Below are 21673 nucleotides of genomic sequence, written 5' to 3'. Positions count from 1 at the left end.
CCGGCACACCGGGTTCTAGTCCCGGTCAGGGCGCCGGATTCTGTCCCGGTTGCCCCTCTTCCAGGCCAGCTCTCTGCTGTGGCCAGGGAGTGCAGTGGAGGATGGCCCAAGTGCTTGGGCCCTGCACCCCATGGGAGACCAGGAGAAGCACCTGGCTCCTGGCTCCTGCCATCGGATCAGCGCGGTGCGCCGGCCGCAGCGCGCTGGCCGCGGCGGCCATTGGAGGGTGAACCAACGGCAAAGGAAGACCTTTCTCTCTGTCTCTCTCTCTCATTGTCCACTCTGCCTGTCAAAAAAAAAAAAAAAAAAAGAAAAAAAAAGAAGATGATAGAAGAAAAAACTGAGAGAAAGAAAATTAAATAAGACGAGAGGGGCAAGTGCTTGGTCCAGTGGTTATGCTACCAGCTGGGATGCCCAAGTGCTAGGACAGAGTAGCTAGGTTTGAGTCCAGCTCTGGCTCCTGACTCTAACCTTCCACCAACATAGACACTGGGAGGCAGCAGTGACGGCTCACGTACTGAGATACCTGACACCCATGTGGAAGACCTGAATCATATTCCTGGCTCCTGGCTCCACTCATAGCCCAGCCCCAGCCATTTCAGGCATTTGGGGAATGAATCAGCAGATAAGAATTCTCTCTCATCTTCAAGTCTCTCAAATAAAAAAAAGAAATCTTTAATTCTCCTAGACACTAAAAAAAAAAAAATCCAATGAATTAACCATAAAAATAATAAACATATCCATATGATTTTACCAATGAATTCCAAACATTGAAAGAACAATCTTTTTTTTTTTTTTAATTTTTTTAATTATTTGACAGGTAGAGTTAGACAGTGAGAGAGAGAGACAGAGAGAAAGGTCTTCCTTCTGTTGGTTCACTCCCCAAATGGCCACTACTGCCAGCGTTGCGCCGATCTGAAGCCAGGAGCCAGGAGCCTCTTCCTGGTCTCCCATGAGGGTGCAGGCGCCCAAGCACTTGTGCCATCCTCCACTGCCCTCCTGGGTCACAGCAGAGAGCTGGACTGGAAGAGGAGCAACCAGGACTAGATAACATATGGGATGCTGGCACCACAGGCGGAGGATTAACCAAGTGAGCCACAGCACCTGCACCGTGAAAGAACAATCTTATATAAGATGTTCAGAGAAGGAAAACTCCCAAACTTACTCTATTGAGTCTAGTGTAACTTGACTATCATAACAGCCAACAGCCACTCTTACATGTGTATTCAAGAGAATAAACACACATGCTCACCATTTATAAGAATGTTCTTAAAAATACTATTCTTTTTAAAATTTTTATTTATTTACTTTCAAACAAAATATTTAAAGGCAGATAGAGTCCGAGAAATGTAGAGAGTGCTTCCTCCCATCCACTGGTTCACTCCCTCGAAGAAACACTGTTCAGAAAAGGAACAAAAAATGAAGGGCAGACATTTGGCCTAGCAGCTGAGATGCTCACATTCCAGGCTAGAGTCCTTGGGTTTGACGGATATCACACATAGGCCTTCGGTCTCCAGCTTCCTGGTAACGCACACCCTGGGAGGCCACAGCAATATCAAGTAATTGGGCTTCTGGTTCCCGGCTTCAAATGCAGCTCGGCCAGGGCCATCATGTGCATCTGAGGAATGAACCAGAAAACGGCAGCCATCTTGCCCTCACTCTCTGTGTGTGCCTCTCAAAGAAACAATTTTGTAAAGAAATCAAAGTGAACTAGAGTTTCTAATCTTAAGAAATAATGCTTATTGAAAAATCTAAAACTATAAAAAGATAAGTACTTGATACTACAGATGTAAAAGGCGGACATAAATGTATGACAGAAATACATGGGAGGGGCCAGTGCTGTGGTGCAGTGGGTTATGACATGGCCAGCAGCACTGGCATCCAATTCAAGTTCTGGCTGCTCTAGTCCCGATCCAGTTCCCTGCTAGTGCATCTGGGAAAGCGTCAGCGGATGGCCCACGTCCCATGACCCCTGCACTCATGTAGGAGACCAGGAAGAAAGTCTTGGCTCCTGGCTTCCACCTGTCCCAAACTGCAGCCATTTGAGGAGTGAACCAGCAGATGGAAGATCTTTCTCTCTGTCTCTCCTTCTCTTACTCTGTAACTCTGCCTTTCAAATATATAAATAAATCATTTAAAAAAAAATACATGGGAATGACAACACTAACTCCAGTAGTGGCTACAGCTCGGGGAAGAAAGATGAATGAGGCTGGCAGAAATCCACAGGGTATGTGTAATTTTACCTATAATGTTTAATTTCTTAAACTGGGATTGGTTTCAAGGATGTTTGTTAGATACTATACATTTCTGTATGCTGAAATGTTTCAAAGAAACACAAATAAAAATAATAAAAAATAAACCAGGGAGTTGAGGGGAGAAAAGTAAATTAACAACTAAAGCCTAAAAGAGTAGTCAAGAGACAAAATTTTTAAATTTCACTGTTTCATAAAAAAATGATCACCAGAATGGCATTAATTGCTTTGAGGCAGAGTATAGCCATAATTATTCAGAACTTCTTAAAGCCAAATTCCATTTTTTAAAATGGTCTTATAAAACAGTACATATTTAAAGTGACAGTTAAAGAAAATGGATTCAATTATATTTTTCATACTTCATCGGAAGATTTTTTGAAATGATCATTTAGGAAAGATGACTGATAACAGTTTAGTCAAATTTCTTAAGGAAATCAAGAAATTCTGTATCTTACAGTCACTGGCCACTACGTGCCATATGCTTGTGAACCCCTTCCTTTGCCAATAGCCGCCATTCTGGCCCTTGGGCTTCCCTTCAACAGCGCTCACAGCACTGAAATAAAACTGCTTGTACTTCAGTTCTCAATCAGTTCTGTGACTGAACATGGCCTCCCCCAGCTGCATAGGAAGGTCCTACTGTGAAGAATTTCCTGAGGAAGCCTAGACTACAAAGCACAAGAAATTGATAGGTATTTACTACCTAGCAATGGAGTGGAGCTGTAAGGAGTGTTTAATTCAACTTTGTACATACAAGTAGTGACTAAAAAGGGAAATGCCAACTAAAATTAAAATATGAATAGACCAAAAGTTAAAAAGGACACCAACTCAAAAAAACCAAGTGATAACATATTCATTTTCTAACTTTTAGATGTAGCAATATTATAAAATATTTTAGGTAAGTTGACTGCTTTCATCCTAGGTTAAAAATAGTGTATTAGATTAAAATATATCAACTAAAGAAATGGTTTCTTTTGTGAACAGGAAAGATGAATAACCCAAAAAAGTATCCATATAAACTTCAAATAGCTGCCCATCTTCAAGAATTCTGTATCTTTAGCAGATTATTTTTAAAAAATACAGTGAAGATTTAAAAACACTGTCTTTCATGCAGGGTTTGTATATTTCCATTATTACCTGGGGGATTGTGCTCTGTGAGTCATCTGTAGGCCCAGCCAAAGAGATTAACTCCTTCATTGTTATTTTCAACAAATCCATTTTGCCTTTCTTTGGTTCTGATGCCAACAACGCCTATGGAAAAACAAGGCAAAAATTAACGGGATTCTTATTTTACATATACCTATTTGCCATGCTCCTGAATCAATCCCCAAATGCAAAATCCCCTTTACAAAAATGGTTATCTAGGCAAGCAAGTTGAGCCACGTGGCCTTGGGCAAGTGGCTTAACTTCTTCATCACTCAGATTCTTTACCTGTAAAATTATTTACTTATTTATTTATTTAATTTATTTAATTTGAAAGGCAGAGAGACAGAAAAGAGACACATATCTCATATCCACTGGCTTACTCCCCAAATGCTGAGAACAGCCAGAGTTGGGCCATGCTAAACTCACGAGCCTAGGACCCAATCTGGGTCTCATGGGTGGGTGGCAGGGACCCAAATTCTTGAGCCATCACCTGCTGCCTCCCAGAATGCACATGAGCAGGAAGCTGGAATCAGAAGCAGAGCTGGGACTCAAACTCAGGCACTCCAATTCTGGACGTGGGCACATAAACAGCACCTTACGGGCGACTCCGTGGCTCCAGAAGATTAAGCCTCTGCCTACAGTGTCAGCATCCCACAAGAGCACTGGTTCTAGTCTCAGCTGCTCCACTTCCAATCCAGCTCCCTGCTAGTGTACCCAGGAAAGCAGCAGAGGAGAGCTTAAGTGCTTTGTCCCCTGCACTCCTGTGGGAGACCCAGAGGAAGCTCCTGGCTCCTGGTTTGTCCCAGCTCCTGGCCTAGTCCCAGCCATTGCAGTCACTTGGGGCCTGAACCAGCAGATGGAAGATCTCTTTCTCTCTCTCCTTTTCTATCTGTATCTCTGCCTTTCAAATAAAAAAGGAAAGAGAGAGAGAGGGAATGAAAAAGAGAGAGAGAAGAGAAAGAAAATCCAGCATCTTAACTGTTGCACCAAATGCCCACCACTGTAAAATGAGATTAAGGCGAAATCCCATCATTCCTGAGATCACTTCCAGTTTGCTTGCTAATTACCTAACTCTAAGAGTCTGAGAAATGACTCTTATTGACAGTTCCTTAAGGACTTCAATTAGGTAGCAGGGCTTAACCACAATATGCAACTCAGTTTGGTAACACATTTATTCCACTCTAAATTTCTTTTCTTTAAAAAAAAAAAAAACTGGATTAAATTTCTTCTAATAATTTTGAGGCTCCCTAGAGATTGATCAGTTCTTTACTTCTTTCCAGAAGAGTATACCTGGAGGACTAATCAACTCACAATCACAGCACTGGAAACTCCAGGAGACGAAAATACTACAAGCTCTACAGGGCTCCTACATTTGAATTTTCAAGCAGCGGCTCATTCCCCTTGTTTCTAACACTTTGCCAACAGGCAATAAACAAAAATAAGAAATCAAACCACTTGAGGCAACAAAAAGTAGTGAAATATTGACACATGCTACAGAATGGACCTTGAAAACATGATGCGAAGTAAAAGAAGCCAGATGCAAAAGACCACATACTGTATGATTCCACTCGTATGAAATACCCAGAATAGACAAATCTATAAGAGAGAAGCTAGAACAGTGGTTGTCTTGGGCTGGGAGTAGAAAGGGGGCATAACTGCTAATGGGGATAGAGGATTGGGGGGATGATGCTCTAAAATCAGACTGTGGTGATGGTTGTGCAGCTCTGCGAATATACTAAAAACCACTGACCTGTGCATGTTAAAAGCACAAATTGTACAGTGAGTTATATCTCAAAAAAACTGTTAAAAGTCAGGTTAGCCATACTTTCAGACTCCCTCTACACCTACTCTTCATAAGTATGTAGTTACTGGTTCCCAAGTATGACAGTTTTAACTTATTCAGCTTCTTCTGAAGCATTTATAATCCATAAAAGAGGAATATTAAGATATACACACACAAAATAGTGAGGTTTAAAAGAAATTTCCTGAGGCTGGTGTTATGGCGCTGCAGGACAAGTTGCCACAGGCCCGCATCCCATCTAGGAATGCCTGGAGGAGTCCCACCTCCACTTCCCATCCAGCTTCTTGATAATGTGCACCTTGGGAGGCAGCAGATGATGGCCTAAGTACTAGGGTCCCTGCTAGGCACATGGGAGACCCAGATGGAGTTCCTAGCGTCTGGCTTTGGTCTGGCCCAGACTTGGCTGTTGCAGGCATGTGGGGAAAGAGCCAGCAATGGAAGATCTCTCTCTTTCCCTCTGTTATTATTTCAAATAAGTAATTTAAACTTTAAAAAAGAGATTTCTCACAGTGCATTTATGCTCAGAAAGACTATTTAAAAATTTTATATCTGTCTACATAAATAGTCAACTCAAAAGTTAAGGAATATTTCTCCACAATTAATGCTAAACAGAGATTTCCAGAACAAACAATATAACTTTACTACTAAATCATGCTAAGAGAAATAGGGACTCTCTTTAAGCATATTTTCCTTTAGACTTTATTCAAATTAAATAAGAAAGCTACACACAATTACTGAAATGCCTTCTGGGGAAGATCGGGTTTTTTCCCCAAAGAAGTAGGCAAAGTTGTGACACTCGTGCCAAGGCTGAGGTGAGAAAGTACACCTCGTGATCATCTGTCCCTAAAACCAGTACTTGGAACTAGCTGAGCATCAGAGTACAATGAGCACACAGCACAAACAGGCAGCAAGACCTTGCTCCTTCCTTTACACTCATCCCCAGATTGACAACGAAGGCATGAACACCAGGGCAGAATGAATTACAAGCAGGAGAGAGAACTACACCAATACAGCAGGGGCCAGATGAGGGAGAAGGGGATTTCTGAAGGTCACTAAGATCTGTCCAGAAAAACGAAGCCGATGATCTCTGTCGAAAACCTCTGCAACTCACACCCACTGTCACCAAAATAACCATGGAGGAACTTTGGGATTTTGAGGGAGGAATAGGAGAAAGAAGGAAACGACATAGGAGCCCTAGCGACACAGAGCCTTAATTTCACTTCTTGTTACTTTTATTATACTCCACCATTCCTAGACTTTACTCTGTATTAAACAAAGGCCTTTTGAGACAGGACAGATTAAATATTGTGAGGGTACTGCTTTTTATTTTTTGGGTTCGGGAAGGTGATAATTTCTACATTGTGAAAATAAATATTTTCCAATTGATAGCAGTATCTGAGTGTGCAAATACGAAGCCATCTTTAAGGTATAATGATCCATGAGAAAAAGCAAGGGCTCACAGTGTTTCTTTCTATGGTCCAAAGAAAAACACACTAATTCAGACATATTCTCATAGGAAGAGGGGCTCAGGAGTCAGATTGCCTACACCCATGTCTTAGCCTGGCTTTGACCATACCCATGGCTTCTGGAAAGCAACTTAACTGTTCTGAGCTCTAGCTCCTTCTTCTAGGATATATGGATGTTAACAATACCTATATCACAGGGCTAGGGAAAGGATTGAAAAAAGTAATATATGTGAAATAACCACTAATAAATGTTAACTATTACTGAGATTATGATTATCTTCTGGATGGAGTCAAAGGAATCTGTTAACATTGGTGGCCTACAGGAAGAATTTTGAGGGTCTTGAAATGAAGACCAAGAGCCAAGAGCTCCATCCGGGTCTCCCACAGGAGTGGCAGGGTACCAAATACTTGAGCAATCTTCCAATGCTTTCCCAGGAGCATCAGCAGGGAGCTGGACTGGAAGTAGAACAGCAGGGATTTGAACAGGCGCCCAAGTGAGATGCCAGCATCACAGGCTATGGATCCACCTGCTATGCCAAACTGCCAGCCCTAAAGACTTTTTTTTTTTTTTTTTAAGAAAATGTAACATATGCACTTCCTGGAAGGGAGCGATGAATGTATCATAGTGATGTCTCCCTACTTAATACATAAGCGGTATAATTATTCATTATACCACCCTCTGTTTACATTACAAGATTGACCTCTTAGAGGGTTTGTTCCAAGAACAGAAATGCCACAGGAACACACTGTCCATGCAGCAAAACAAAGTCTCAGAGAACTGAAAAGACAGAAATGTCCCTCATGCAATATGCACACTCATGTGTTAAGTGGATCAGAATACACTACCATCAAAAGACAAAGAAACAAGCCACTGCAGTCCTATAGATAAGTACCTGTATGTAGAAAGGAATTCCAGCACTGCGCCTTGTGGCACAGAGTTTAGAGGAAGGATCACTGCATTTAATTTCCTCCAAAACATTCCATAACCACTGTTCCGGCAGCTTTTGCAGACTCACATCAGGGCACCTACAAGGCATATGTAAACATCGTTAGCAATTATCAAGCACCAAAAGGTAAATGCACGAGCTGCTGACACAAGTACAGCTTCAGGAAACAGTCACCCTTGCACTGGGTGGGAGGTGCGGAACTAAAAAGTCCCCCTTGTATTTTCCATCTACTCTCCTTATCATGGGTCTTAGGGTTCAGTTATTGAAGATTCCACAACTTCTGTGTGTGGAGCATGTGCCTGACTGCTAAAGAAGCTTTAACACATAGGTCCACAACCATGCTCCAAGTGCTGTGAAGAGGCTAGTCAAGCCCTCACATGTCTTATGCTGCTAAGACTCAAGATTTCCAACAAAGAAAACATAACTTCATTGTTTACTGTGACTTACGTTCTATACTTACAGAAATTATACGCAAATAAAACATTTTAAACTATTCCTTAGTAACCACTTCATCTCTCTCACAATGTGGCCTACCATAAATAAATCCTAGAGAGAACCAGAGCCTAGAGAGAATCAAGAAAGCCAGTGCACTGCAGAGAGGCGGGAACGCTGTAAGGTTGTTCTGAAAACTGCATGAGTGAGCTTCTGCTCTACCACATTGAGTGTATTTATGGTACTTGAGAACACACAATTTACCTTTTCTAATATCTACACTTATGTCCTACCAGACTCTATACTATTATTTGAAGAAACAGCATATTTAGTGATAAGTACACAAATTATCATAGGAAGATAACTGAATTTAATTGAAATTAATATATGAAAATAAAGTCCAAAGGAAAAAATAATATTTTCTAAACTGAGAAAGATACCAGAAAAATATCTGATTTCTAATAAATATTGAGAATTAGATGTCTTAAAAACACATGGAGGGGGGGAACAGCCCTGTGGAGGAGTAGGTAAATCTGCCACCTGCAGTGCCAGTATCCCATATGGATGCCGGTTCAAGTCCTGGTTGCTCCACTTCCAATCCAGCTCTCTGCTATGGCCTGGGAAAGCAGTAGGAGAGGGCCCAAGTCCTTGGGCCCCTGCACCCATATGGGAGACCCCAAGGAAGCTCTTGGCTCCTGGCTTTGGATCCGCCCAGTTCCAGCTGTTGCAGCCATTTGGGGAGTGAACCAGCAGATGAAGACCTCTCTCTCTTTCTCTGGCTCTCTGTAACTCTGCCTTCCAAATAAATAAATAAATCTTTAAACATACATACATATTTAGAATTTTTTCCCAATTATTCTAGTTTAGTGTAAAATAAACAACTTCAGTTTCTGACTAAAACAACAATAACTCAAATTTAGCTGTATGTTCCATATAGAATAACACATATAAATAATACTACTTTAAAGGATTCATTAAGAGTTTGCTAAGAACCTAGCAAATATTTCAGCCATATAGGCTACAATCAAATCTCCCTAGTCTCGGTTGGCTGCGATTTCAAGCTTCCTTCCAATATCGTTTAAAACACATCACCTCAATCTGTTTCTTCCCACTCACCCCCTTGGCCACTAAAACCACCTATCACAAACATGAACCCTAGCTCAAAAGAGATTCAAAAACATAACAATCAAATGCATTGTGTGAACCCTGTTTATATTTGGATATGAATAAACCAAATGTCAAAAAGTAACAGAGGAAATGTGTTATGTGCTAGGTACTAGATAACAATAAGGAATTATTCACAGGATGTGTCGGTAGCATCGTGGACACAGAAGAACACATCCATATTGGCTGGCGCCACGGCTCACTAGGCTAATCCTCTGCCTGCAGCGCCCGCACCCCGGGTTCTAGTACCGGTTGGGGCGCCGGATTCTGTCCTGGTTGCTCCTCTTCCAGTCCAGCTCTCCTCTGTGGCCCGGGAGTGCAGTGGAGGATGGCCCAGGTCCTTGGGCCCTGCACCCGCATGGGAGACCAGGAGGAGGCACCTGGCTCCTGGCTTCGGATCAGCGCAGCATGCTGGCCGCAATGCGCTGGCTGTGGCAGCCACTTGGGGAGTGAACCAATGGAAAAAGGAAGAATTTTCTCTGTCTCTCTCTCTCACTAACTCTGTCTAATAAAAAAAAAATCTGGGTAATGGGAAGAAGCAATTTATTATATTAGTCTTTCTACTTTTAAATATGATTGTGTGTGTATTTATGTATATATATAGTTATATATATATATACACATGTACTTATACACACACACATTTACATTTGAAATTTTCCACAACTGAAGTGAATTTCTCACACTTTTACATTTTTGAAAACTGAAATTACTTCCCAACCACTGGATTTTATTTCTTTAAAAAATCAAGATAAATGTCCTGTGTTTCATGGAATAATTCTTTCTATATTTTTAAAGACTGAAAAGAAGGGGTTGGAGAGCAGGGAAGGAGAGAAAGGAAGAGATCCTCCATGCATTGGATCACTCTACAAATGCCCACAATAGTCAGGGATGGGCTAAGCTGAAGTCAGGAGCCAGGAACTCCATCCATGTCTCCCATGTGGGTGACAGGGACTCAAGTACTTGACCCATCATCTGCTGCTTCCCAGGCACATTAGCACAGTTGGATTGGAAGTGGAGTAGCCAGGATATGGGATGTGCCTGCTGTGCCAAAACACTAGCATCCTGGAATTATTTCTTTATTACTAATATTGCTGGTTTGGTATCATCCTCACATGGTATTCTGACCAAAAACTGAAATCAGAGGTAGGCATTTGGCCTAATGGTTCAGACCCCTACATCCCAAATAAAAGTGCCTGAGTTTATACCTAGTCCCAGCTCCTGACTCCAGCCTCCTGCTAACAGAGACCCTAGAAGGCAGTGGTGATAGTGCAGGTTAATTGGGTTCCTTCCACTCAGACCTGAGTTGAGTTCCAACCTCACAATTTTAGCTTTTTGGCCACTGGAGACATTTGGGGAATATACCAGCAGATGGGAGGCATTCCTTCTCTCGGTCTGTTCCTCTATTTGTCTCTATCTCTTTGCCTCTCAAATAAATACTTTGAAAAAATATTTATTTTATTTAGACAGGAAGAAACACAGACAGAGCTCCCATTTGCAGGTTCACTTCTCAAGCACACACAACAACTTAGGGCAGGCTGAGTCAAAGCCAAGAGCCAAGAGCCAGCAACTCAATCTAGGTCTCCCATGTGGGTGGCAGGGAGACTCAACTATTTAAATAATTACTGCTGCCTCCCAGTGTGTGCATTAGCAGGAAGTCAGCATCAGGGGCAGATTTGGGGCATGTAGAAGAGGTTCTAACAAACCAATCAACCAACCAGAGAAGGCAGGCAGGCCTGGGAACAGAGTAGGCTGCTCTCTCCAAGAATCACCCTTCCATGCAAGAACTAGCTCTTGAATAATGACCAAATCTTGATCTATCTAACTCCTTTTCCATCCCGATCAAACTCTCTTAGCTTGAAAGGTCACCTATGACCTAGACTCAACCCCGCTACTTAAATGTAACCAAACTACTATATAGAAATCTGTTCCCTTTGCTGGTTCCCATACTAACACTCTCTCTCTCTCTCTCTCTCTCTCTCTCTCTTTTTCCATATTCCCAACTAAGAATGTCTCCACATGTATCCTTATTTATTCAAACTGCTGAAGCTTCTTCCAAACACTGCACCTCACAAGGACCTTTCCTTTCTCTAAGTTGCTAATTTACTTGCGGCAACTACTAGGCATAAGGTGAACAGGGGTCTACACAGTATCATATCATTTGAGCTAGACTTTGAAGGATGTGTGTAGGTAGAATAGTGGAAGGCCCATTTATGTGCGGCTGAGAAAATAGATGAAATGACTGGGGAACAGCTTAAGTCAAGGCCCCAGAGGCACTTCCCTGATTTAGATTCTTGGCTACTCTAACTGTAAACAGTTATGCAAGCCTATTTATTCCTTTGAGTATTACATACTAAGGACCACATTCTCCTTGTTAATTTTGGGAATTTGAAAACAAAGGCCTGAAGAATGTGCTACAAGGCCAAGTCTGGCAAAGGCTCTCAAGAAAGCCCTCTCTGCCCAAGGCCAGGGATTCAGAAAGCTCAGGAGCTGTGGGAAATGCTCAAAGCACCAACTCCTTCCATCTAGTCTAAACCTTGTTCTGCTCTAGAATGCCCAGGATCGAATCAGCATTAATGCAGAACCCTTTAGTTGTCTGGTTTCCAATTTGGATTTTGTCACTGGATCATATATCCCTGATTCCCTTGCTTCTTACTTCTGCATCTCTCGCAGGCCAGTCTTGCCACACAGCTACATCAAGAATTTAGCCCAATAATAGAATCTCCACCCTTTTTACCAAAATGAGGCACACTATATTTTAAACAAAACTAATGTATATGTTTTATTTAAGTTATCATATGGCCGGCATTGTGGCTCACTTGGCTAATCCTCCACCTGCAGCGCCAGTCCCCTGGGTTCTAGTCCCGGTTGCTCCTCTTCCAGTCCAGCTCTCTGTTGTGGCCCGGGAAGGCAGTGGAGGATGGCCCAAGTGCTTGGGCCCTGCACCTGCATGTGAGACCAGGAGGAGGCACCCGGCTACTGGCTTCGGATCAGTATAGTGCTGGCCATAGTGGCCATTAGAGGAGTGAACCAAGAGAAGGAAGACCTTTCTCTCTGTCTCTCTCTCACTGTCTATAACTCTCTCTCTGTCTCTCTCTCTCACTGTCTAACTCTGCCTGGAAAAAAAAAAAAATTAAGTTATCATACTACCTGCCACAGTGACTACTGAATGCTCACTATACATCAGTTACAAGAGCAGGGTTTTCATACCTTATCTTACCTCATCCTCGCAACACAACAGCTCTATGAGCAAGTATCATTTTTTCCCAACCAACAGATGAGAGGGAGTATATCACAGTGGTTAGGAACACACGCTGCGGAGCCCAGTTATGTGGCTCAGAATCCCGCTCTGCCATCAAATAGTTGTATGATCCAGGGCAATTTACATCCCCTCTCCACTTCTCACTTTCCTGCTCTGTACAATGAAGATCATTGGAAGCAATAACTGAATTTGTTTTGCAATGTGTATAATAAGGTCTTTTTTTTTTTTTTTTTAAGATTTATTTATTTGAAAGACAGAGTTTGGGCCAGTGCTGTGGTGTAACAGGTAAAGCCGCCACCTGCAGTGCCAGCATCCCATATGGGCACTGGTTCGAGTTCCGGCTATTCCACTTCCAAGCCAGCTCTCTGCTATCACCTGGGAAAGCAGCAGAAGATGGCCCAAGTCCTTGGGCCCCTGCACCCATGTGGGAGACTCAGAGGAAGCTCCTGGTTCCTCGCTCCGGATCAGTGCAGCTCTGGCTGTTGCGGCCTACTGGGGAGTGAACCAGTGGATGGAAGACCTCTCTCTCTCTCTCTCTGTCTCTCTCTCTCTCTCTCTCTGCCTCTCCTTCTCTCTCTGTGTAACTCTTTCAACTAAATAAATAAATACTAAGAAACAAAGAGAGAGAAAGAAATAAAGAAACAAACAAACAAAGAGAAAGAAAGAAAGTTAGTTAGTTAGTTATAGAGAGGGGGGAGAGAATGTGAGAGGGAGAGGGAGATCTTCTGACATCTACTAATTCCCCAAATGGCCACAACAGCCAGGACTAGGCCAAGCCAAAGCCAGGGGCCCAGAACTCCATACTGGTCTCCCACAAGGGTGGCAGGGGACCAAGCAACTTGGGTCATCCTCAGCTACTTTCCCAGGCATATTTACAGGGAGACAGACCAGAAACAGGGCAGCCAGAAGGCAAAGCAGCACTCTGATATGGGACACCAGTGTTGCAAGTGCAGCCTAACCCACTGTGCCAGATTGCTGGCCCCATAATAGTTTTCTAAACTATTATGCATGAAAAAAGCAAATTTTAAAGTTTCAACTAATCTTCTGACAGAGAAAGAACAGCTGGCTTACATTTTGACAACACATCCTCCAACACACAGTACATACATATTAGTCAGACCCAAAATGTACAAATACAAACCCCCTAAGCTCAACAACAAAATAATCATCTGGGTACAACTGAAGGGAGATGCAAAGCAGTAAGCGTGCCGATAGCAGAGACCCACTAGGCTTCAGGTTTAGAATTAGAGTGGTGGACAGGAAGCCAGCTCCTGTGGAAAAACTCACCTTACCTCAGGAAACTCTCCACGAAAAAAGACTGAAAAAGGGGCCTCTGCCAGTTGCCAGGGCTGCAGCAGTTGGAAAAGTCATGGGCACAGGGAACTAACTGCGGACCAGGTTCCTAAGTCAGGAACTAGATCTGTGATGTCCCCATAGCAGTGTGGAGTGGGAAATCCAACATGTTGCTATCTGATCTCGTGCTTCAGATGGAGAAGAATGATCCCAGAGCAGAAACAAAGCTACCAAAGAAGCCTCTAATGACAGCCAGCAAACCAAAAGGCAAAAATATACACCTTCTAAGATGTGGGAGGAGACATTAAATAATTTGCCCAAGGTCATACAGGGAATAAGTGATGGAGAGAATGAAAACGTAGATCGCACCCAAGTCCCTGCTTAGTGAAAAGGCTGACTTCAAGGTGTCTGCCGGGAATGCTCGGTCACACATCTGGCTTGATCTGGCTCATGATAAAGACACCATCAACTCTCTATTATTTGCTTCAGTGGATTTCATTCTTTCATTTAAAAAAAAAAATCTATTAAGTACCTGGTATTTGCCTTGCACTATGCTGTGCCCTAGAAACAGATCATTATAATAAAAATTCCAAACAGCACATAATTCAGAAAGCATTTTCAGGTTGCTTTGGAAGGTGTTTCCAGAGTATATTGTTTTTTAAGAATCCTAATCCTAATCCTATTTTATTCAGGTTACTTTCAGATTGAGTTCAGTCCCTACATATTTACCTAAGGGTGGGGGTTGAAGTAGTTCTGAGTGAAAAGGATGGAAAGCTAGCTGGGGAACTGAAACAGTCTGCCGAAAACCCATTCAATGGGTAACTCGCTTATGACTGACTTGAAATGAACTGTGCCTCATTCACTTTGGAAGTACTCCAGCTCCCTTGGGGAACAAGGGAAGTTTATTACTGTTAATCAAGTCTTTTCTTATATTAACTGAATGATTCATGGTGGCCTAAAGAAATGACTTCACCTGAAAACACAAAGCAACTAACTTCAAATTAACACATGAAGTACACTGAAAGACAATCTACAAAGCAAATTTCCCAGAAAACTATCAAGACTGGATTGCCAGGAAATGAATCCTATGTAACCTCAACTGAGTCCGGGGAAGCCTCTGTCTACATCTTTCTTTACCATAGTTACCACGTTGTTATAACTAAGGGCTTCTAGCACTAGAGAGGAGACTCCTGTCCCTTCCACATGAACAGACTTTCACTCTTTTTAAAAAGAGATTCATTTATTTATTTGAAAGGCAGAGTTACACAGAGAGGGAGAGATAGAAAGAGAGACGATCTTCTATCCACTGGTTCACTCTCCTAATGGCTACAACAGCTAGGACTGAGCCTGGCAGAAGCCAGGAACCAGGGGCTTCCCCCAGGTCTCCCACGTGGGTGCAGGAGCCCAAGTGCTTGGGTCATCTTCCACTGCATTAGCATTAGCAGGGAGGTGGGTTGGAAGTGGGGCAGCCAGGACTCCAACTGGTACCCATATGGGATGCCAGCATCACAGGTGGAGGCTTAACCCATTATGCAACAATGCCAGCCCCCAGATTTTCATTTTGTATGGGTTAAGAATAATCCAGGGATGGCAATATGGCATGGTGGGCAAAGCTGTTCCCTACTTCTAATACAGCTCCCTGCTAATGCACCTGTGAAAACAGAGGAAGAAAGCCCAAGTGTTTGACCTCTATACCCACGTGGGAGACCCAGAAGAAGCTCCTGGCATCAGCCTGGCCCAGTCCTGACCATTGCAGCCATTTGGGGAGTGAATCAGCAGATGGAAAATTTCTCTCTGTCTCTCCCTCTCTCTCTCTCTGCAACTCTGCTTTCAAATAAATAAAATAAATCTTTTTAAAAGAAAAAAAAATACATATCAATAAAAGCAAAACTATATATTTGCTGATTGTTAATAATTTTTTACCTTACCATGGTTCTTAATTCTCTTTTATTTTTCATTTGCTAATCATTTAAAAATTATCTGAATAATGTAAAAAAACAAAAGAGTTCATTTTGGGGACAAAACCAGAATTTGTCCCTAACACTGGTACCAAATAATGGTACACGTTTACTCAAGCTCAATATCATCAGCCATCATCATCATCATCTGAAAACAGTAATAAACAATAATTTAAACAGATTCTTAACACAATACCACATCTGTAGATTCCGAAAACACTATATAACACATAACAGAGTAAATGACATAGGCAATGACAAGGAGAGAATAATCTGTACTGGTCAAAACACAATACAGGGGCCAGCACTGTGGTGTAGCAGGTACAGCTGCTGCCTGCAGTTGCCTGTATCCCATATGAGTCCCAGCTGCTCCACTTCCAATCCAGCTCCCTGCTAATGCACCTGAGAAAGCAGTAGAAGATGGCCTAAGCACTTGGGCCCCTGTCACCCATGTAAAAGACCAGTAAGAAGCTCCTGGCTCCTGGCTTCGGACCCACCCCCGGTCATTGCAGCCATTTAGGGAATGAACAAGTGGATGGAAAATCTATCTCTATCTCTACTTTTCTCTAACTCTTTCAAATAAGTAAAAAATAAACAAATCTTAAAACACACATACACAGGGCTGGTGCTATGCAGTAGCGGGTTAAAACCCTGGCCTGGCTGGCGCCGAAGCTCAATAGGCTAATCCTCCACCTTGCGGCGCCGGCACACCGGGTTCTAGTCCCATTCAGGGCGCCGGATACTTTCCCGGTTGCCCCTCTTCCAGGCCAGCTCTCTGCTATGGCCCAGGAAGGCAGTGGAGGATGGCCCAAGTGCTTGGGCCCTGCACCCCATGGGAGACCAGGAGAAGCACCTGGCTCCTGCCTTCGGATCAGCGTGGTGTGCCGGCCGCAGCGCAATGGCTGTGGCGGCCACTGGAGGGTGAACCAATGGCAAAAGGAAGACCTTTCTCTCTGTCTCTCTCACTGTCCACTCTGCCTGTCAAAAAAAAAAAAAAAAAAAACAACCCTGGCCTACAGTGACCAAATCGCATATGGGCACCGGTTCGAGGCCCAGCTACTCCACTTCCAATCCAGCTCCCTACTAATGCGTCTGGGAAAGCAACAGAGCATGACCCAAATCCTTGGGCCCCTGTAGCCACAAGGGAGACCAAGAAGAAGCTTCTGGCTCCTGGCTTCATATTGGCTCAGCTCCAGCCACTGCAGCCATTTGGGGAACGAACCAGCATATGGAAGACCTCTCTCTATTTCCACCTCTCTTTGTAAGTCTGTCTTTTTTTTTTTTTTTTTTTTTTTTTTTACAGGCAGAGTGGACAGTGAGAGAGAGAGACAGAGAGAAAGGTCTTCCTTTGCTGTTGGTTCACCCTCCAATGGCCGCCGCGGCCGGCGCGCTGCGGACAGCGCAATGCGCTGATCCAAAGCCAAGAGCCAGGTACTTCTCCTGGTCTCCCATGGGGGGCAGGGCCCAAGCACTTGGGCCACCCTCCACTGCACTTCCAGGCCACAGCAGAGAGCTGGCCTGGAAGAGGGGCAACCGGGACAGAATCCGGCGCCCCGACCGGGACTAGAACCCAGGGTGCCAGTGCCACAGGTGGAGGATTAGCCTATTGAGCCGCGGCGCCAGCCAAGTCTGTCTTTCAAATAAATAAAATAAATCTTTAACACACACACACACACACACACACACAACACAAAGACATGAGAATTCTGTTCTTGTATTCAGAGGAAATCAGAGGATACCGGATAGCATGTACTTACCTGCACATGAAGAAGAAGAGGAAGAAGAGGAGAAGGAAGGGAAGGGGGATGAGAAAGAAGAGAAGAAAAGAAAAGAAAAAAGAAAAAAGAGAAAGAAAGAAGGAAGGGTGGGACTGGTGGAAGGGTAAGGCTTTCAGGGCCAAGTAGTTGGAAAGAAATCTGATATTAGAATCACCTCTAACCTCCATCCTACTGAGGTTGCTATAAGGAATTCTACACTTACCCAAGTCTAAAGATTTGCATAACAAAGTTTATAGCTGCCTTTAACACAGAAAGCAAACAGAATACCTACTTTGAAGGGGGAGTGTGGGGAGACCTTAAATTGGGGTACCATATCATTTAAATTTAAACTGGGAAAAGAAAATCTACCTACCATGTCAAAACATGGTGCTTACTTTCACAAGTTATGTACTTTAAACATTTCATGCACTAGTCTAAAATCACCTACTAATGATACTGAACAAAGTGATCTAAGGTTCCAAGTAAAGGTAGGAAATAAATCAGGAAAGGATAGCGGTAGCTTAGAGAAGAACAGTACACTTTCTAGGAACAGAAAGTATCTCCATGTATGCTGTAGGCAGATTCAGGAAGTTTCTCATTTTCCCATCTAGTCTTCTCCCAACATCCAGACAACACTACTACACATATTTGTGGACTTCTTTATAACCTTAAAGCGACTTACTATGCTCTACACATATTAATGTTTGCATAATTCCCAAGATACTTTCGATTTTTTACACCCATGTGGTTGGAAACTAAAAAAAAATTGTATTCCAGGGAGAACAGAATGCAAACTCCTTATCCTAGCTCACAAAGTTCTATGTATTTGTACAACCTAATTCAATCTCATCTCATCCTGCTCTATTCTTGAATACACCAAAGATTTTGCACCAGGAGTTTCCATTGCTTGGAAATCTCTTCCTCAAAAAGTTGCTGTTTCTTGTCCAACATGCCTTGTATTAAACATTATTTCAGTCTACGAGGGAAAAGAGACTTTTCCTTACCATCAAACTCCATCATGTCAAAACGCATACTGCTATCTAATAGTTTCTTTATTTTTTTCTGTATCTCCTTTAAAATTAAAACTCCAGGATATCAGGAACACACACTTTTCTTGCCCATTTCTTCCATTCTCAGGACCTAAAACAAGGTCTGGTACCCAATAGGGAGCTCAATAAATATTTATTGAATGAATGAATGAATGAATGACCTAGAATTTACTAACTCCATTGAGTCAGCCGTCTAATAAACCAGACTGACAAAGAAAAGGGACAGAGTAATTAGAAAAGAAAGCATAAACAAAACTGTTTTCCAGTGACAAGAGGTGCCACCATTCAAGTCAGCAGGTGAGTCAGCGCCTTCGTTTCTGGGAACAGGTATAAACACATTCAGCAAATCTCTGCACACTAAGGTCACAAAAGGTATTTCCTACTGAAAGCTCCAGGTAGCCTTTTAAAACTGACTCCATTAGCCTAAATGCTGCCAAGAGATATTTTTCTCCCTAGATTCAAGAACAAAGCAAATTACAGGGTTCAAACCTAGGTACAGTTCAGGTTCATGTAAAATATTATCTAAAGAAAGTATGAACACCTGCGAACATGCAGTAGAAACTATGCTGAATTTCATCAGTGTCTCTGAGCTTTAACAACAGACACAACAGTGAGTCCAAGAGTCCAACATTTTCCTTTCTCTCTGACGGCTCTTTGGGAGACATTCTACAGGCACAGAGCTTCAACTTACCTTTCTTTGGCTGACTTTCAAAGACAGACCTCCAGCCAGAGTAACCAACTCCTCTGTTTGCCTGGGACAGAGGGCTTCCCAGAATGCAGGGCTTCCTGTGCTAAAAAGCTGAGAGAGTTCCAGGTCAAACTTTCTCCTACCCTAACCACTCTCTCCCAGTTTTCTGACCATTTCTAATTGTCTACTGTCCCTCAGGGCAGCCTTCTAACACCTCCTCAAACTCAACAAGTCCAAGTCACCAACCTGCCTCCCACTAAGCCCTTCTTCTTGCTTTGCTTTTTTTTTTATTTTGGGGGGTGGGGGAGTTAATGGCATTAATTATTATTCTCATCACCTTGGACAGAAAGCTCAGCAAGTAGAACTTTTGTCTTGGTCTTTAATTTCTGCCTTGCAAATTCTCTAATTTATCTAAGAGTAAAAAGCTAGGCTGGAGGCTGGCACTGTGGCGTAGTGGGTAAAGCCGCCACCTGCAGTGCCAGCATCCCGTATGAGAACTGGTTCGAGTCCCAGCTGCTCCACTCCCGATCCAGCTCTCTGCTATGGTCTGGGAAAGCAGTAGAAGATGGCCCAAGTCCATGGGCCCCCGCACCCGTGTGGGAGACCTGGAGGAGGCTCCTGGCTCCAGGCTTCACATCGGTGGAGCTCTGGTCATTGCGGCCATCTGAGGAGTGAACTAGCGGATGGAAGGCCTCTCTCTCTTCTCTGCCTCTCCTTCTCTCTCTGTGTAACTCTGACTTTCAAGTAAACAAATAAGTCTTTAAAAAAAAGTGAAACAACAACAACAACAAAAAGCTAGGCTGGAAGTTCCTCTAAGAACAAGGTCCACGTTGTACCAATATTTTTATCTTCTACAGGGACAATCTATCACAATTCCTTAGGTAAACCTGGAGATCACTAAATCTTTGTTTAACTGCTAATCTCTGAAACAGAATGAAGTTCCAAAAACATTCTGAATTCTAGTACTGGTTCTGTCATTCTGTCATTAATGAGTTGTGTGGCTATGGGCAAATCATTGGATCTATTAAGAACCAAGAATGAAATTAAAATCATTATTAAAATGATTTGCAAATTCAATGAGATATTATTCCCTGGGTTACTGTTATAAACAGAGAAAACAATGACCATACAATACATATGTACCCAAACTCCTGATGAGAATATGCCCCACAACATCTTGTCATGGCCCAAGGCAAGCCTTGAGTCTTCATTCAGGCTCTCACATGTCCCTCTTAGTTCCAAGGAATTCCAGGTTTCAGATATAGAGCCTAGTAACTGTCTCCAGGTTGACAGTAACTGCTTACCACGCCATCCTCTCAATGCCCAAAGAAGTTCATCTAACACTGCATCAGGCACACAGGAAATGTTTAAGAAATCTTTGGTGAATGAACTAGGGCTGGTGCCAGTGCCTGCACATTAGCTAAGCCTGAGGTAGGCACAAGATTGAAAAGCTTGTGTAGAAAGGTTGGTGAGGTCATGGTACCTGTAATAACACAACACACTAATGTAGAGTTCTGACTATTCAATGAATCTTCTGTCTGCTCCCCAGCAAGGAAAGACTACTTTATAAGGAAGCGATTTCAAAACTCTATAGAGTTGCTAGTGTTTATGATAATGAAGGAATTGAGAGGTAAAAATGGAACCATGCAAGGTTCCCAAGAACAATGCAGCAAACCCTCGTTGTGTGTTTTGGTTCCTCATCACACAATCTAGTGGTCAGCAAGGAAAAGGGAAAGGGTCTTGGGCAAACTGTCCTAGGTTCTCTGTGCCAACTGTATGCAGTCACCAACCACAACTACGGGGAATTCCAAAATCCTGCTTTTGTGAGCGAATGTCTCTCCACCCAAAGGGCAGACATCCTGTCTGAAAGCTCTTTTGTTTGACTATCATGTCAAATAAATACTAAATACACGGTGTCTTTAGCCTCTGAGTACATCATAAAATGGTAACTTTCTTACAAGGGGTTCAAAGTTCACCACAAACAACTCAGTGCCACTAAAAGTTATTAATGAACAAAATATCCCTATGAGATCAGTTTACCAGTTCTAAAATAAGCTTACCAAAAATGTATCCAATTTCCCTCAACCTCCCATACCCTAAATCCCCAGACTTTCCCAATCGCACACTAAAAGGCAGCATTGTACACTGAGCAGAGTGCTCAGGGAACTCTGGGGAAGGAGGAGAGATGGAGGGCTTCTGATTTTCATGTCCATCATGATATAGAAGAGGTCAAGAAATTTTTTTTCTTAAAATAAAAAGAAAATATGGACAGGAAAGAGGTGGTGGTGTTGTTGTTTTCTTAGGCTAACTGCCATATGGCCTAAACCCCCACTAAAAGTAACAGAAATAAATGGGCCAGGATATCTCTGGTGTTCAGGCCTTTGTGTTGTCTTAAGCTGATCTCTGAAGCAAATTATTGTTCCATAAATAGATTAGTTCAACTTCTATCCACAGAGCTATC

At 42.8% G+C, this 21673-nt stretch overlaps 1 protein-coding gene across 1 annotated transcript in view; it reads right to left on the bottom strand.

The window, feature by feature from the left end:
* THADA (THADA armadillo repeat containing) overlaps nucleotides 1-21673 on the bottom strand; it is a 233154-nt gene that overhangs the window by 135806 nt on the left and 75675 nt on the right. Inside the window, exons 23-24 of the mRNA XM_070069195.2 lie at nucleotides 7556-7688; nucleotides 3387-3500 (exon numbers count right to left, since the gene is read on the bottom strand). Coding sequence (XP_069925296.2) covers nucleotides 3387-3500; nucleotides 7556-7688 — 247 coding nt within the window. The remainder of the gene's footprint in view (nucleotides 1-3386; nucleotides 3501-7555; nucleotides 7689-21673) is intronic.

Source organism: Oryctolagus cuniculus, chromosome 2, assembly GCF_051225735.1.
Source record: "Oryctolagus cuniculus isolate XC-2025 breed Fujian yellow rabbit chromosome 2, ASM5122573v1, whole genome shotgun sequence".
Lineage (NCBI taxonomy): Eukaryota > Metazoa > Chordata > Mammalia > Lagomorpha > Leporidae > Oryctolagus > Oryctolagus cuniculus.
The sequence above is the reverse complement of the archived record's forward strand: the minus strand, read 5'-3'. Positions and strand labels throughout refer to the sequence as shown.